We start from the raw sequence: 16429 nt of genomic DNA on the forward strand, positions 1-16429 counted from the left end.
CCCTCAATTGCATCAATTGGTTTAACCAGTTTTTCCACAGTTCGTCAAGATGAGGTTACAACTGGAGCCTTTCAAAATCATTTCAGGTCTCATGACCAAAGAAAAGAATGGCTCGCTAATCTTTCCTCACATCACACACAGACAAAAAAGATCTGCCAACACTGAAATTTTCTTACAATTAGAAAAAGGCTAGTGTAATAAAAACAATTCATAGCACACGTTTATTTAAGCTAAACTTTCATTTACAAACAAATATTTTCAGGGCAAAAAAAACATAACACAAGACAATAATTTCAAAAGTTATACATAAAATTAACCTTGCAGAATTTACAAATTAATACTCTGAGCAGACGGATAAATTATACATCCTATAACAAAACCCAATCAAAATTCATACAGTCATAATGCAAGATAGTCTCTCTTTACAATCTACCTATTTACACTGGCTCCCACCACAAATGATAATAGTCTACCAATGTGTGCAAACACATCATAGCTACCAGTGTGTGCAAACACAGTATATTTAAAATATATTTAGCAGCATATAAAAATCAGAGGAAAGAGAAAGGAGCTATTACTATTAAATAAAAAGAAATGAAAAGGTAATAATAGAAACAATTCCATAGGAAAATAGATCAAGATATCTTTCTGTTAGGAAATCAACAGCTCGCCGTCACAGAGTAGGTGCCCAGCACTGCCGACACAACAGTTGTGCGGCATTTTAATCCTGAGCACGGAACGTAGAACAACTGAAAGCTTTGGTCAATACAGGTAAACATGAGCAGTTTAGCACAAATTGTTCTTTCTTAGTAGACTATGCCAACTATGAAAAATGACCAATAAGTCCTCATTTTGTCATTCCATTACACCGAAAGACCTTTGAAATTTAGAACCCCTTCTACGCCAACAAAATTCCTGATGAACGGACTACAATCTGATTAACAGTTCCAATATATGTTTAAACGCGTAAGTTATAACCACATTATTTGAACGAGTTAACGGGTAGGTGTGTTTTATTCCGGGTACACTTCTGACTGTCACAAAAGCAGATGTCTTAATAACTCAAATAATTTGAAGTGTCTTTTTTTTATAGCTAGGCACAAAAAAAATTCAGCCACAGTAAAAGTGTGATTCAAGCAATACATCCAATCTTAGGAAGTGTGTGTGTTGGTAGATATTAATATTTCACATACAAGACAGAACAATTTGATTAGGATACACGTGATCTAGCAGATGGATTGAGATAATATTTCCAGTTGATGCCATCAGTAATACGTGCAGGAGACCGTTTTCAGTAAGGAACACGGAGCATCATCGCACTTTCGGCTTCTGACTTATCCCCACTCATGTTAGTTACTGGTACTGTCCTCCCCCGGATCGCCTGTGTCAGAGATTTGACCATCTTGCAAGTTGTGGGCCTTCCAGATTCTCACTGTTCGATCACTGCAAAACAGTACATTTAAAGTGGGCATATGGACAGAGGCAAAGAGGTCAAGAAATAGCTCTCAGAATTCCTCAGGGAAACCTTTTAACAAGGGGGGTCTTTAATGTTTAGTGCAAGTAAACATGTTTGGTGTTGCAGGAGAAAAGCAAACGCAGAATGCTTCCTGCCTACAACTTTTCTGCACCACATGATGCAGAGGCCTCCCGCTCCTCATATCCCCTGATCTGTGACTCCACCACTGCTCTGATGTCACTGGTTCTGCTTTTCACCTTACTGTTTTCTTCTGTTTCTGGCCAGAAGAGAAGGTAGAATTTGTGTCTGCCCTGCTTTCTTTTCCCTTCCTAAGAGTCTAGATTAAGACAGAAAATTCATTGTGAGTCATCAGAAAAGCAAGAAATGAATTCGTCAATCCAACTATTCAGGGGAGAGGGGAAACAGATGCTACTACCACATTCTGACATATTAAATGGAGAAAGAAGCACAACGACTGTTAAAAATAATTTGTTCTAAGTATAATTAATAGCAAATAAGCTGCTTTTCTGAAGACAAAAGTTTCAAAATTTGTCATTAATGAATTCTTTTTCCTTTTTTTAAATTAAAAAAAAATTTTTTTAACTTACTCACTTTACTTCCTGCTCATTGCCCCACTCCCGGTCACTCCCTCCCACAATCCTTCCCCATACCCCCTCCCCTTCTCTTCTGAGCATACAGGGTCCTCCCTAAGTCACCAAAAAAAGATCTGGCAGCAGGCTCTAATATAGAAGTAGCCTAACATTCTGGTCAGCCAGACTCAAAGCTCTCCATAGAGATAAAAAAATCATAATTTAGGAGCCAGGGGTGATGGCAAGCTACTACGATCCCATTTCTAGGGTGGCTAAGACAGAAGGTGATGAGTTCTAAACCACCCTGGGCTAAACAGCAAGATCGTATTAAAGATAAAGAGAGGTAATGACAGGAAGACTGCCATGAGAGAGCGATCTGTGTGCTCAGTGTTTCTAAATACTTATGGCCTACAGCATTTGTTGACAGTGAGTATAAGCAACGCACCCAGAGCGGACCCACAAGAGGAGACTTACTCGGCTGCAGTGAAGACATGGGTGGAGTTAACACTTATGGCATTGATGGGGCTGTCATGGCCTCTCATCTCTCCGACTGGCACGAAAGTATCCACATTCCAGAGTTTCAGAATGCCCCCTCTGCAGCCACTAAGCAAAATCGGGTGGCCTGGCACCAAGCCCAGGGCACAGACCCAGTCCTTATGTGCATTTGGGACTTGCTGAAGAGAAGGGAGAGAGCAGAACTTAAGAGGAACCTTACAAAGCGAGCGGTCACACCCCTGTGTCACACCGTGCTTTTAGTGGTAGAACTCAGGGCAAGGAATACAGAACGTCCTTAAAGTTACCATATCCATTTCCATACATTCAGCCATTTAGACAATGAATCTACAAGTTGCTTCCCAGTTTCCATCACTGTTGTCAGTACTAAAGACAGAAATATCAGGAATCTATAGAATCTAAAAAAGACTCAGAAACAGAGAAAAATTTTCTCCTCTTTTCTACCCCAATCGTACATAATCAAACAAGTTTGTAAACTACAAGCTGGGCATGTGGATTAAAAGAACCACGTCACGAAATCATTCACTTTGCCAGACAAAGCTTAAGGAAAGGGGAGTTTAACTGTATACATCATGACGAGCACAAAAACTATGAGACGATAGCATGACCAAATTTTAGGTATAAACATTTATATTCACAGCACAAGAAAAATCACAGCCATGAATAAATGAATATATGTGTTTGAAAGCACCTGAACACGGTATATACACCTGCTGTCAAGTGTTTTCTATTAACGTTCATGCTACTGGTTCATTCTGTCTTTAGCTTGAAGGTTGAAAGCAGGGAAGGGGCAGCAGTTGTAATCCCTCTAAGTAGACCCATGGAGCACTGATGGTACTAAGAATTATAAACAACTCTCTTTGTTCACTCATCTTTTTTTTCCCCTTAAAGCTAGGAGTGAAAGGCAATGGTCAGCGCACTGACATGGTGCGGCCCTGCTGTAGTGTGTGGACGCACTGCCCATTGAGCTCAAGGAAATGCTCCCACAACCGAGGAGGGTCTTCCCTCCAGATAACCGCGGGGCTGCTTGGAAGAGACGTGTATTTAAAAACCATGAACAAGTACAACTGCTCTGCCTGAAGGTGACCTATTTAATAAGCAGATCTACGCAGAAGTTCTACTTCATCCTAGCATGCATTAGTAGAAGACTCACATTCTTGCGGTGAAAACTCTTGAAGTTAACACACACGTACAGTATATCTGACATGGAAAGTATAGAATCTGAGGCGAAGCTCCACGGCTTCCACCCAAATGCCTACTCTCGCCCTACAGAAGACCACTCAGTTGTCTAGACTTTGGGTCTAGTCAAATCTGATGTGTGATGTTTACATTTATTTGCAGGCTGCCTTTATAATAAAGATTATAAAATTATTTTTAAAAAAATTAAAGGAAGTCTCTAAGAGAAATCTCTGGCTGAACAGCGATAATCTAAATAGAACCCCTCTCCCCCACTGCCACCACCATCGAGCTACTGGACAGACTCCTGTGTGGTGTCGAAAATATTCACTTCACACCCTGTGGAGTTTCCGAATTACCTGAAGAAGGCCTTTCTGAGCTAAGTCCCATTTCTTGATTCCGTTGTCTCTGGACCCACTGAATAAGTTATCACCTTGAATGGCCAGTGCTTCTATCCCATCATAATGAGGAGGCTCAAAGTTGTGGGTGGGACTTACAGTTCCAAGAGCTCCTTCAGTCACATCAAACATCTGCAGGAGAGAACCAGGGAGAAAGGAGTCATCCCATTCAACTTTTAGACGAGCGCCTCCAGGTGCTTATTCAAAGCCACACAAGTGTGCATTGAAAGGATCTGCTAACTGCATTAACTGTGGGAAAGGACTCTGAGGAATACCCTTGGCCCTGTTTTACACACTTGGTTTGCACATCACATCTTCTGCAAACTTCAAGGAAAGCAATTAGGTCTTTTTTTCATGTCTGAATAAACAAATGAGACACTCAAAGCTGAAGACATGATGTATGGATGTATTTGAGGTTGAAATATGCAAATCATGTTATTCCGCTAAAATCAGGTGGTGTGTCAATCCCAGATTCCTTCTTCACCTTCCCAAAGCTACCCTCCCAACCTTTTCACTTTTGCATGGTTGAAAAAGACAACCTATGATTGAATAATATCAAAATCAGTCAATGCAGATATAGCTCAGTGGGTACAGTTCTTGACTAGAATGTATGAAGTCCAGTGTCAGTCCTTAGAACAGGATACAATTGGGTGTGATGACTAATCTCGGTTGTCAACTTGACGCATCTGGGAAGAAGGAACATCAATTGAGGAACTAATTGCCTCCATAAGATGGGCCTGTGCACAAGTCTGTGGATCATTTCCATAATTTACAATTGATGTGGAAGAGACCATTTGGAGTGGTACCATCTCATTAGCCTATGGATGTATAAGAAAGGTATAAGAAGCTACCTGTGTAAGGAAATTAGCTAAACATGAGCATGGAGAAAGCCCATAAGCAGTATTCTCCTGTGGTCTCTACTTCAGTTCCTACTTCCAGAGTCCTACCTTGAGTCCCTGCCTTGTGTTCCCTTAATGCTGGCCTATAATCAATAATGCAATAAACTCTCTTTTCCCCAAGTAGGTTTTGGTCAGAAATTTTATCACAGCAACAGAGAAGTAAACTAGGACACTAGGTGTAGTGGTACCCATTCATAGTCCCTACACTTGAGAGCTAGATGCTGTAACACTAGTTGTCCAAGTCATTTTGACCACAGAGTGAGTTCAAGGCCAGCCCAAACTACCTAAGACCCTTTCTCAAAACAAAAACAACCAAACCAGTAACTATAAATAAAGAAAATATTGCAAAAACAAAAGAAGCAAAGGGTAAAATTGGGGGCTAGGTGACTAGTTAAGAGAAAGTGATCTTGCAAAGTTCTGAGAAAAAGTGACTGCTGCGCCATGTCAGGTGCAAGAAGAACATCCAGTTCACACCTGCAATGTGCAAGAAACATCGCAGAAGAGGGAGACAGAAAGAAAGAGCTAGAGGATGGGGAGGGTTGTGAAACACTGTCTTCTAGACCCGACCTGGCCAGTGAGCTCAGAAACTCACAGCAGCTCTGGATATCTGCAAAAGACCTTCTGAAGCCTGTGGCCTCTCAACACTAGTCATAGATGAGGGAGGCATTCGTGAGCCTCCTCCCCCTCCCCAAGGAGCAATCGACAGCTAATACTTACTGGAGGAGGGGGAGTATCTATGCTAAATAATATAATCATTGAGGATTAGGGCAAGTCACCCACGATCCAGTAAATAATCCCCACCTGCTCTCTTGCAAAGCAAAAACCCAATTAACCTCAATGGTTACGAGGAGAAAGAAAAGAGAAGTGGGGCAGGGCTTAGATTAGTGAATACTTCAAACCTATCACTCAAGAAAATGTAATTTAAACTCTGCTCATACACACTTTGATGTAGTGGTCTTTTGAGCCCGTGATGATTAGGTCCTGTCCGTTGGAGATCTGGTCTACCGTAAGGCACATAACAGGGCCCAGGTGTCCCGTTAGCTTTCCTGTAGACTGAAACCTTTAAAGAGAAACAAAACGACCGTTGAGAGCGCTTCACAGCAAGGTGGAAGAAGACCATACAATCTATGTTTGCTCACAATATTATTCATTGATTTTCCTTTCAATTTCAGATCCTGCCTCTTGAAACTCTGCATTGACTAAATAGAAATGGCCAAACTAATATCCTATGACAGAAGCTGGAAACTACTTAGATCCTATCCCAAAGTTTAATGTAACTTATGAATCACACCAAATTCTGAGAAATTGTCAAAAGATAATCTTAACCCCTCCAAATAAACTTCAATCTATTAAATATATGAATGTATGAAAGTCACCTTCAATGACTAATCCTTCTAAGACTCGATGTGTAATTGAATAAGACATTGACATCACTGCTTACAACATCAATGAGGCTATCAAAGTGAGGTTATTTTATTGTATACATGAACATATTACATACAACACATGCACATACACCATCCACATATGTACATATGAACATATCTGTATGCATCCACATCTGTGTGCCACTGCATGTATGAGAAATAGGAGAGCCTTTTCATTATTCATTATTAAGACTGAACATGGGTAGACCAGATATCTGATAGGTGGAAGAATAAACAAAGCTACCAGGCATGGTGGGTCATAGCTGTTGACCCAACCTTCTTTTGAACTCAGGAAGTTCCAGGGCACGCTGAGCTAAATAGCAAGAACTCCTTCCTCCCTCTCCAACTCCTTTTCTATTAACGCATGCCATCAGTTGTCAGAAGGTAACGATGAGCTTATATGGCAGTCCTATCTCAGAGCAAGCTGCTGGAATACAGCAATGCCTTTAACTTCTAGGACGTTAATAATACGGTTCCTTAAAAACTGTTTTCTAGTCATTTTGTTAAACTAAACCTGTATTTAGTTCTGATACTAAAACATAGATTTGTACTAATGAAGCAATTAAAGAAACAATTCTGCTTAAATCTTATCAAATCATTCCTTTTTCGCCCCCATTGAATATGTAAATTGTATTGCTCTACCCAAAATGAAATATAGGTTGAAACATTTTTTTTTTAAATGTGAGCCAGAAAGGGCATTGGTGGTGCATGCCTTTAATCCCAGCACTGTGGAGGCAGAGGCAGGTGACTCTCTCAGTTCAAGGCCAGCCTGGTCTACAGAGCGAGTTATAGGATAGCCAGGGCTATACAGAGAAACTGTCTCCCAAACAAACAAGCAAACAAACAAAAAAAAAGTGAACTAGAGGACATGTGGAAACCAAATTCCACAAGCATTAATGTCATCAGTTTCGAAAGCTGCATTTGATATACACAAGAGATACAGTCTCTAAAAGCGCTACCTTTTGAGGTCCCACATTCTGACAGCATTTCCAGAGGCCGCGTAGAGGAATGTGCCAGTTGGGTTTAGTGCAATTTGATTGATCTGGCTCTCTCCGGAAGGAATAGCCACTGTCCGGCTGGTGCTTGCAGAACAAGCTTCTCCCAGAGTAACTTGGCCTGAAGACCTAGTAGGTACAAGGCAAAGTAAAGGAAGTTGTGTTTTCAGATCCGAGCTTGGCTGGCAGCTGAGTTCTTAAGAGCCTCTCTGTAGACAACAGCAGGACCTACCTCGGCTCACGGCCACTTGCATGCACGGAGCCTGACACAGTATCCAGCACTTGGTCACACCAAGAATGAGTATTGGCCAACTAAGAGAACATGTGTATGAATAAACCAGGATGCTACGGTTTAAATTCTTAATGTGTGTGTCTATTATGCTACAAACCCCATGTCATAAGACGGAGAAGACTAAAACATCCTTTATAAATGACCCTAGGTACTAGATTAAATCTCAGTGAATATTGCAATGACTCAGGGGCAGTACAGTCTCCTGCAGTTTGCCGGAGCCCTCTGCTGGCCTGGCTCACCAGCATTCATTCGTATATCAGAATTGTTTTCTAAGATTAAGAACGCTGAGTGGGACATTTCAACTACTGCCAGCTTTAGTTGAATAGACCCTCCACTTGGTTTTTGAAAAGTTACTCGCAGTTTACTTATATTTCCTCCAAAAAATTTACATGACGAGTTGTTTCTAACGTTGAAATCTTTTCCCTGACTAACATTTAAAGTACAGGGTTAAAAACCAATCTTTCTGGCTTGACATTAATGAGCAACTTCAACTGAGACCTTTCTAACTGGAGATAGGGAATTCTTTCTCTGCAGAACTTCTGGAACGATCGGGCGTCCTATCCAGTGCAGGAAACAGGGACTCTGGAGTAAGGAACTCTTAACAGCTAGCAATCTCTACTGTTAACTAGAAACTAATTCAGCGTTCTCTTTCCTCATGTATACAGTTACTGAGTTCACTTCAATTTTGATTCGGGAAAAGGGGAATGTCAATTTTACAATCAAAATACTAATTATTCGTTTTGTAGTTTTCAGACATTACAACAGCACACAGTGAGAAAGGACTCTTGCCCCTACTGTCCAATACAAGCTGTAGTTAGAACACTCGTGCTAGCTGCAACACAGGAAGTGTGCCCATCCTAAAAGGCACTTGGTTATTTCAAGGTTAGTGAAAGGTTGTAAATACTTCCTTTCTACCAACAACGACCAGCCATCTTCCAACGACTGATACTTATTTAAGTCACGTAATTCCTTAAAGTAATAAACGGTGTGCTTGAGCATGGCCTCAGCGTTTGGGAAAGGGAAAAGACGAAATCCACACTTGGTAAAAGCATAGTCTGGTCCACCTTTTCCTTCTCACTCTCCATTCTTTGTTGTGCTCTAAGATTTCCTCCCATATTGTGTCTGCATGTTTATGTGAACACTTAAGCATCCTCTGAGGATTAGCTAGGTATTTTTAAAAAACTAAAATACACACGCAGCCTTATATTCTATTGTATTTTATAAAAAAAAAAAAAAGAACTATTCACTCTTCACGCTGTTCTCAAAAAGTACTTACGTTAATGTTCGAATGCACTTCGCTGACTCTCTGATATCCCACACCTTAATATAAGATGTTGACACTGTGAAGACTAGACTGGTGTAATTACAGTATTTTACAGACACAACGTTGTTAGGGTGAACCCCTAATGACATAATTTCCTGTCCAGTCACGAGATTCCAAACTTTACAAGTACGATCTGAAACAAACAAAGAAAACAGAAGACATGAACTATTTTAGGTTCTTTTACCAGCAAAAATTATTTAAACAACATCCCACCATGGGAATGAAACAGCAAAGGATGAGGGTACTTTGCAATTTTCCTGAACTAAGCACCATAGGGCAGCCTTGAATGTCTGTGGTAATTTCATAGTCAAGGTAGGTAAAGGGAACAAACAAAGAGAAGGAGGTCTGCTATCTGCCTCATTGTTTTAGTTTCTTAAACGCAGCAAAGGGTCTAAGGGTGCAGGGTTGGAGGTCTCTAAATCTACTAGCTAAATTAACACAGGAAAACCATTTTACTCTTGAGTTCCTTCATCTGTAACATGAGGCTACAGCATGTAGCTCATGGGAGCTGTGGTATTAATGCATATTTGTGTCATGGCTCACAACCTCTGATGTGGTACTAAGAAATGGTGGCTGCTACTGAGTTTTCGCCACGCTGTAAATTTTAATTATCTCTTGTAAATCTCCATACCATCCATTTCAAAAATCTAGAACGTGGTACGCGGTATCCATCACCAAAGGGAGAAGCATTCTCTCATCAAGTGCATTCACAGAACTAAACAGCGGATTCACTCCCTTCCCTACTAACCAGAGATTTTTAGATTTTGTGCAATTTAGATCCTCAAACCGGCCTCTCGGATTCACTTGAATTAAATAGTCTTTTCATAATCCTGTTTAAAAGCTATTTTTAAATAGATACGTGTGAGCATTGGATGGTTACCAGCACTGTTTCTTAAGTTCATTTCCTGTGCATGCGTGTTTATGTGGAGGTATGTGCACATGAGTGCAGGTGTGTGTGAAGGCCAGAAGAGGGCGCCAGATTCCCCGAAACTGGAGCTTCCGGCAGTTGTGGGCTGCATGACTTGGGAGGTTGGCAACAACTAAAAATCCTACAGAAGACCCCGGGGCAGCCCTCACCACTGAGCCATCTTTCCCAGCCATTTCTAGCACCTTTTGATCCAGTGAAGAGAAGGTCATCAGTCGAATCCACGCAGAGCACAGCTTTCGTGTGCCCCTCAGCTACGTGAACACACTGAAGGAAAGACGCTCTGATTCCTCTGCAGGCAGGAAATGGGTTGATAATGCCCCTGAGGTGGGGGAGGGGGGGGGGAAAGATCGACTTCAGTATCTCTATTATTAAACTAGGTTTACTTCCCCCCTCCCCACAGTTTCCTTAAAAATCCCTTATAAGCAATTATTAATAATATCCAGACTGTTCCCTTGATTTTTTTAGCAACAAGGAAGTGGGTAACGTGAGAGGCGACAGCAGGGCGGAACTCATTGGGTGTCCACCAGCAACCAGTTCCGCCAACACTGAGAGGATAGAATGACATGAGTGGATTTTCTTCCTAAGCGCGCCAGCCCTCCTCTGACAGTTCTTCCTTGGTTTGACCAATAGGGAAGTAGAAACGAGTGACTCAAAAGCCATGACTTTACATGGAGCAGAATGAAATTCTAAGCCTAAAACGAATGTACTGGACAAAGCGTGACACATGAGACCTAAGGCACACAGAAAGCAGTTCTCAAAGAAAAATGGGGGGGGGGGATAGAAATATGGATAGAAAGGCATTTAGGGGAATGGTGATGTTCTGGCATCAGCAACTTAAAGGGGTGGGAAGAAAACCTTTGATGATCTCAAAGATTTTAAAATGAAAGACGTAACTCTTGGGGAACGGCTTACAGATTACTATCTCTGTATCCTACAGTATTTCCTCCTCATGAGCGTCTGTCTGGTCTGTGAGGGGGGCCATGCACTGGAGACCGAAAAGGTTGTCAGTGCCCTGTCTGCCCCTGACGTTCAAGGGGTTTATGAATGCAAATGAGCATCGGGAGGAGGGAAGACGACCAGAAACGGTCACTCAAACGCGCTGCTGATTCTTCTTGCTGTGAGCTACAACGTCAAATGTTTCTGTTTTGAGACTCTTAGCATTACTACTCATAATTCTCTGAAGGACAATTCCATAGAGGAGGAAAACACCACCCTCGGCGCTCTTAGAAATCAAAGATCAATAAAGGGGGCAGAACCACCTCAAAAAACCCCCAGATATTAACTTCTGGTTGAGCCTCACGTGGAAAAATATTGGACAAATCATCATAAACACTTTTTAAAAGTAAATGCCCATCAGTTTAAGACATAACACACTCGCCAATCTTAGGGGGTTGCTCCCTGGAGGGTTTGTAGATGATGAACGAAGATACATGATGACTCTGATAAAGTCCATCAGAGGATGCCTGTCAGAAAGAGTGATGTAACTGTGGAACTCGTGTGCTTGAAGAAGGCACACCAGGGGCAAAGGGTCAATCTGGAAGACCTTTGGGATTTAATCAGTCCTTCACTGGCTCTAATAACAGAAGCAGCTTGCTAATTAAATTGATAACTTAATAGGAGGATATTGTACTGGATTGCCTGGGGGCGGGGAGGATTACCCAAACAGGATGTCAGTTATGTGCAGCATTAACACGATCACTGGGTAAAATTTAAACCTATCCTTACAGTCAAAGATAGGAGAGACTCATATCTCCCACGGACTAAACCACCAACCAAGAGTACCAAGAGTACACAGGGATGGATCCATGGCTCCATCCGCATGTGTAGCAGAGGATGGACTTGTCAGACATCAATGAGAGGAGAGGCCCTTGGTCATGGGGGGGTGGGGAGAGCTCGATGCCTCAGTTTAAGGAAATGTCAGGGCAGGGAATCAAGAGGGAGAGCATCTTCATGGAGGCAAGGGGTGGAGGGCTAAGATGGGGGGCTTTCCAGAGGGAAAACCAGGAAAGGGGATAACATTTGAAATGTAAATAAATAAAATATGCAATAAAAATTTTTAAAAATAAAAGACTAACTTCTAGAGAGAGGGTGGTGCCTGTTGAGTTTAAGGTAAAGCGCAACTATTTGTGGTTTCTCTATCGAAATTGCCAAGGGTTGGCTCAAGAAGTAAACACAGTAGGACGTCATGCCAGGCCATCTGCATTCTGCTCAGACCGCCTCAGAAATGGACTTTATTTAGCTCTAGATGCTGTGCTTTATGAACACCAAACACTAGAATCTTTCCAACTTCAGGAAAAAATAAAATAAAACTGTCAAGATGATAGAAGTACGTGTGTGGGGGGAAAAGGACATAATTGTGAAACTAAAATATTTAGAGTGGTGTCACATATACACACAAAAGAGACTAAATTAGTTCTCATATAGCTGAAGGAGGCTGGCAAAAAAAGAAAAAAACCCACAATGGATAGAAACATACAGGAGGTAAACAGGCTAATTTTAAGAACATTATTTAATATACTGTAGTTCCTTGTCTTCTTCTTTCTCTTTTCTTTCTTTTCTTTTTTTTTTTAAACTTTGGAGTGAAAGAAATTCCACATCTCCAAAAGGGATCCTGGAGATTATCTCTGGATATACAAAGACAAATATACATATATACAGATGTATGTATGTATGTATGTATGTATGTATGTATGTATATTCCAATTTATCTGCCTGCATGCAAATTTTCAGATTGGAATCAATTCCCGTAACTTGTTTGTAATGTAAGAATTTAAACAAATGAAAAGTGAAATGGGAGAAACGCTACTCTGAAAAGTGTGAGCACTGTGAAGCTTACAGACATGCTTTGAGCATTTAAGGAGTGTTATCCTTCTGGAGGAGGCTACGGTCACTGTACACACAGAGAAGAAGTAACTACGAAAACCGTGTTAGCAGTGTGAGAGCTGTTTGTGACTCAGTGACGCAAACCATCGAGAGAACACAGCTGCACGGTTAAACCACTGAGCTGGCCCGCACCGCGTCTCCTGATACCACATAAAGGAACAGGTCAGGGGACCAGCTGTGCCTCCCGACACAACATGGGGCACCAAGCTAACATGCCTAGCCCAGCTAACTTCCAGGGAAGCAGGGAGCTTTTGTTATTCTTACACAGTCTTTGTTCCTGCACACATGTGTGTGGCATGCATATATGTTTGCATGCTCCCACATGCGTGGGCTCATGCCACTGGGGACAGGCACAAGTGTCACAGTATAAGCAGGCCTAAGGCTGTGGTCAGGTGTCTTTCCGCCTTGTGTCCTGAGGCAAATCTCTCACTATTTCTGCTGCTCTCGAAAGCCACCTTGCGCCAGGGTCCTCTGTCTCTGCTCCCCTAGTGCTGCCCAGTCATAGGCCTCTACAGCTGCCCGGGCATTGCGTGCGTGCGCACTGGAGATTCGAAACTCCAGTCTTTCTGCATTCCTCTGAGACAGCTGTCAATACCACTGGTTATCTAGCGTTCTGAAGAAAATTAATCTCAGTGCTGAAAGGTAAACGTATTCCAAGTATTCACTAGGTGATTAAAGTGTTCTAAACCATTCAGCATAGTAGGGCTGTTAATATTTTTCTCTCAGTCACCACTAAGATGATGGAGAAATGTGGGTTCTGAAAGTACGCATAAGGTATTTTTATTGTCTCCTCATTAATCTGTTCACATTCTGAAATATAAAAATGACCATTAAAACATTTCTTTAACTTAGACTAAATTATGTAAATGTGTATGAAAGTTGATCTGAGTGGAGAAGAAAAAAAAAACGCCCTCATTTTTTATCCATGCAAACCAGTGGATAATGCTTCGAGATTAATTTCTTCTCCCTTCCCCTGCCTACCTTCTGGAGGATCTGCTGATGTTCAGAAAAATGACCATAAGACAAGGAAAACAAGGGGAAAGAGGAAACAAACGGGTAAGTGTGGAGGGAGGGAACAAGAGAAAAAGAGAAAGAAATGAAGTCCCTCCCCAAATCCGTAACATGAAAAAACGGTAATGCTATTTTTTTAAACTTCATTTATCAGTTTTAAAAAATTAGATATAAGATTTTCTTCCGATTTTGTCACGACTGTATACTTTTTAGAATCTAGTATGCGGTTACAAAATAAACATTTTACTTCTAATTGCTTAAACCCACAGGAAAAGACACCCACACAGCTCCTAGTCTTAGAAGCAGCAGGACTGCTCAGCCCTAAGGTTCCCATCCTTCTGACCTTGGGAGTGGTGACACATGATTATCTTTTCCATGATTATCTTGTTATATAGGCAACAACGAATAAGCCTCTATGCTTCTCCAAGTGTTTGCCTTCTACGTCACAAGATAAACTCACAGGATACATTGAAACTAACGCTTTAAAATATTAGTGCTCTTACAAGGCTTACAGTGAGCTATGCATGCAATTAAAAAAAAAACAAAAACCTGAGCTTTTTTAGATTTGCTCAGGATTTCTAGGCAGCATTTAGGACAGCAGTGGAATTCAGGGACATAGGAGAAAGAGGAAGAGAGTACCTGTGTACCTCCGACAAAGAGGGGTCACTTTCATCAGACCTACAGTGAAAGAGTTAGAGTCGTGAGGAAAAAGAACAGATATCCAAACAGGCAAGACACTGACAACAGACCGAAATCAACAGTGTGTTGAACGGAATTTTGTAAACACTCCCTTTCTGTTTGCATCGGAAATCGGCAAGTTTAAAGAATAGTTAAATGAGACACAATGGGAGGGGGCTGGCAGCTTTTGGTTTTCCACCAAGTTTAGGGGACAGAAACTCTGTACCTATTACTAACCCACAGATTCCACCTCCGCTTAAACTCAGGAACCAGCGAGGAACAGTAACAACATCACTCCAAGGCTGAATTTGATGACTACCTCAAAAAGAACATTCTAGTAACTCTGCACGGAATTAGCTTGGTAATTGCTGTTTTAGCTACATTCTAGTGTGGAAGTTTGGCAAATTCATTCTATATTTGCAAGTTTAAAAACCCGTGGTTTTAACTTATTTTCAAAACCAGAGTTCTGACTAAGAGGTCCCTCCGTAATAACTGGTTAGGTAAGACACTTCCTGCACTCCACCCGGCAGACTGCAGTGCAATAGCTGTTAGGAACTTAAACTTGTGTAGTGTCCTGGGGAGAATGGGGAAGGTAGCGGTGGCCTGAAACCTGCGGAGAGCCAAACTGTGAGGTCCGCATGGCACAGATGAAAAATGACAGTCTACAAAACGGGGCCCCAAAGAAAGGCAGACAAGGGGAAGGGAATTTTCAAAGCATGAGTTCAGTTGAATCAACATATTACTTACGGGGATAATAGCCATAAAATTAGTGCTGTCCATTAAATATATTTATAACAAAATAGTAGACTATGAGGAGATTATTAAGATTGTTAAGACTGACAGAAAAGAAAAGGTGAGACAGGTCTTAATCTGTACCCTAGACTGTTCTGAAAGCCACTATGTAGCCCAGTCTTGGATGTACAGTCTGCCCCCAAGTACCCCACTTCAGCATCTTAAGTGCTGGGTTACACTTGTGAGCCACTATATTCTACATGTGACAGAAGGTTTTAGAATTATTGTGAATGCAAAGTACCTGGAATTTACCAAGTCTTCACATAGTGAAAACGGATTTCTGCGATATGTTTACTAATGCCCTACCCTCCTCCATGATGGGCCAGCTGACTGACAGCAAGGGCTGCTTTGTTCACTAGCACAATATTTGCCTTTCTGGGTCAATTTAAAGGGCATGCCCTCTGGTGAGTACATTTTTAAAAAAAATTAAGAAGGAATATCTAAGTAACTGATTTGTGAATCGAGCGGATTAAAAAATGATTTCCAAATAATGCGTATAATTACATTTATAGGGCCATTTAGTCCGATCTAAGCAATATTAGACAGAACTTTTAAATGGCAGCCTATAAATTTCAGAGATGTGGCATGCGGGACGATAACAGCACAGGAAGCCAACCGCTTGTGGCTGGGAGGAGGGAGGATGTTAAGTGCATACACTCACAAAGGGGTTATTCGATGGCAGGCAGACAAGCCAGGGCACACGACTACATCACGACAGTCACATGATCACTGACTTTTTAGAAGAAAGGTTCTGGCTCAGCACGGGGACACCTTTTTACTTCTACGTTAGTAAAAAAAAAAAACAACAATATTTTTCCACATCCTAGCCTCTCTCCACCACTGCCTTCCAGTCCCACATCCTCCAACCACAAGGGCAATGTTTGACTCGGATAACACAATCACTGGAGCTTACGGGAGATTTATCTAGGACCCCCAAATGCTAGGAGCATGCGGCCTTTGTAAGCTGTCTTGTCTACCAACGGTGACACCTTCGCCACATTTCCAATAGAGTCTGTCGGAGTTAGACACTTTTGGGGAGCTTAGGGAAGCTGGGAGATCCAAATAAG

General features: G+C 41.6%; 1 protein-coding gene across 29 annotated transcripts in view; it reads right to left on the bottom strand.

Moving 5' to 3' along the window:
- Positions 1-207: 207 nt before the first annotated feature.
- The window catches only part of Kif21a (kinesin family member 21A), a 116516-nt gene continuing 100294 nt past the window's right edge, over positions 208-16429 (bottom strand). For 18 of the 29 annotated variants that reach the window (XM_063263363.1, XM_063263362.1, XM_063263354.1 and 15 more), the window contains 7 exons: positions 10181-10317; positions 9023-9203; positions 7419-7583; positions 5975-6092; positions 4095-4265; positions 2521-2720; positions 208-1443 (listed from right to left, as the gene is read on the bottom strand). In XM_063263363.1, the coding sequence (XP_063119433.1) occupies positions 1350-1443; positions 2521-2720; positions 4095-4265; positions 5975-6092; positions 7419-7583; positions 9023-9203; positions 10181-10317 (1066 nt within the window). In that variant the 3' untranslated portion in view covers positions 208-1349. Of the gene's footprint in view, positions 1444-2520; positions 2721-4094; positions 4266-5974; positions 6093-7418; positions 7584-9022; positions 9204-10180; positions 10318-13862; positions 13878-14531; positions 14571-16429 lie in introns of all 29 variants that reach the window. The other 11 variants (NM_001371538.1, XM_063263348.1, XM_063263353.1 and 8 more) reach the window with 2 other exon arrangements.

Source organism: Rattus norvegicus, chromosome 7, assembly GCF_036323735.1.
Source record: "Rattus norvegicus strain BN/NHsdMcwi chromosome 7, GRCr8, whole genome shotgun sequence".
Taxonomy (NCBI): domain Eukaryota; kingdom Metazoa; phylum Chordata; class Mammalia; order Rodentia; family Muridae; genus Rattus; species Rattus norvegicus.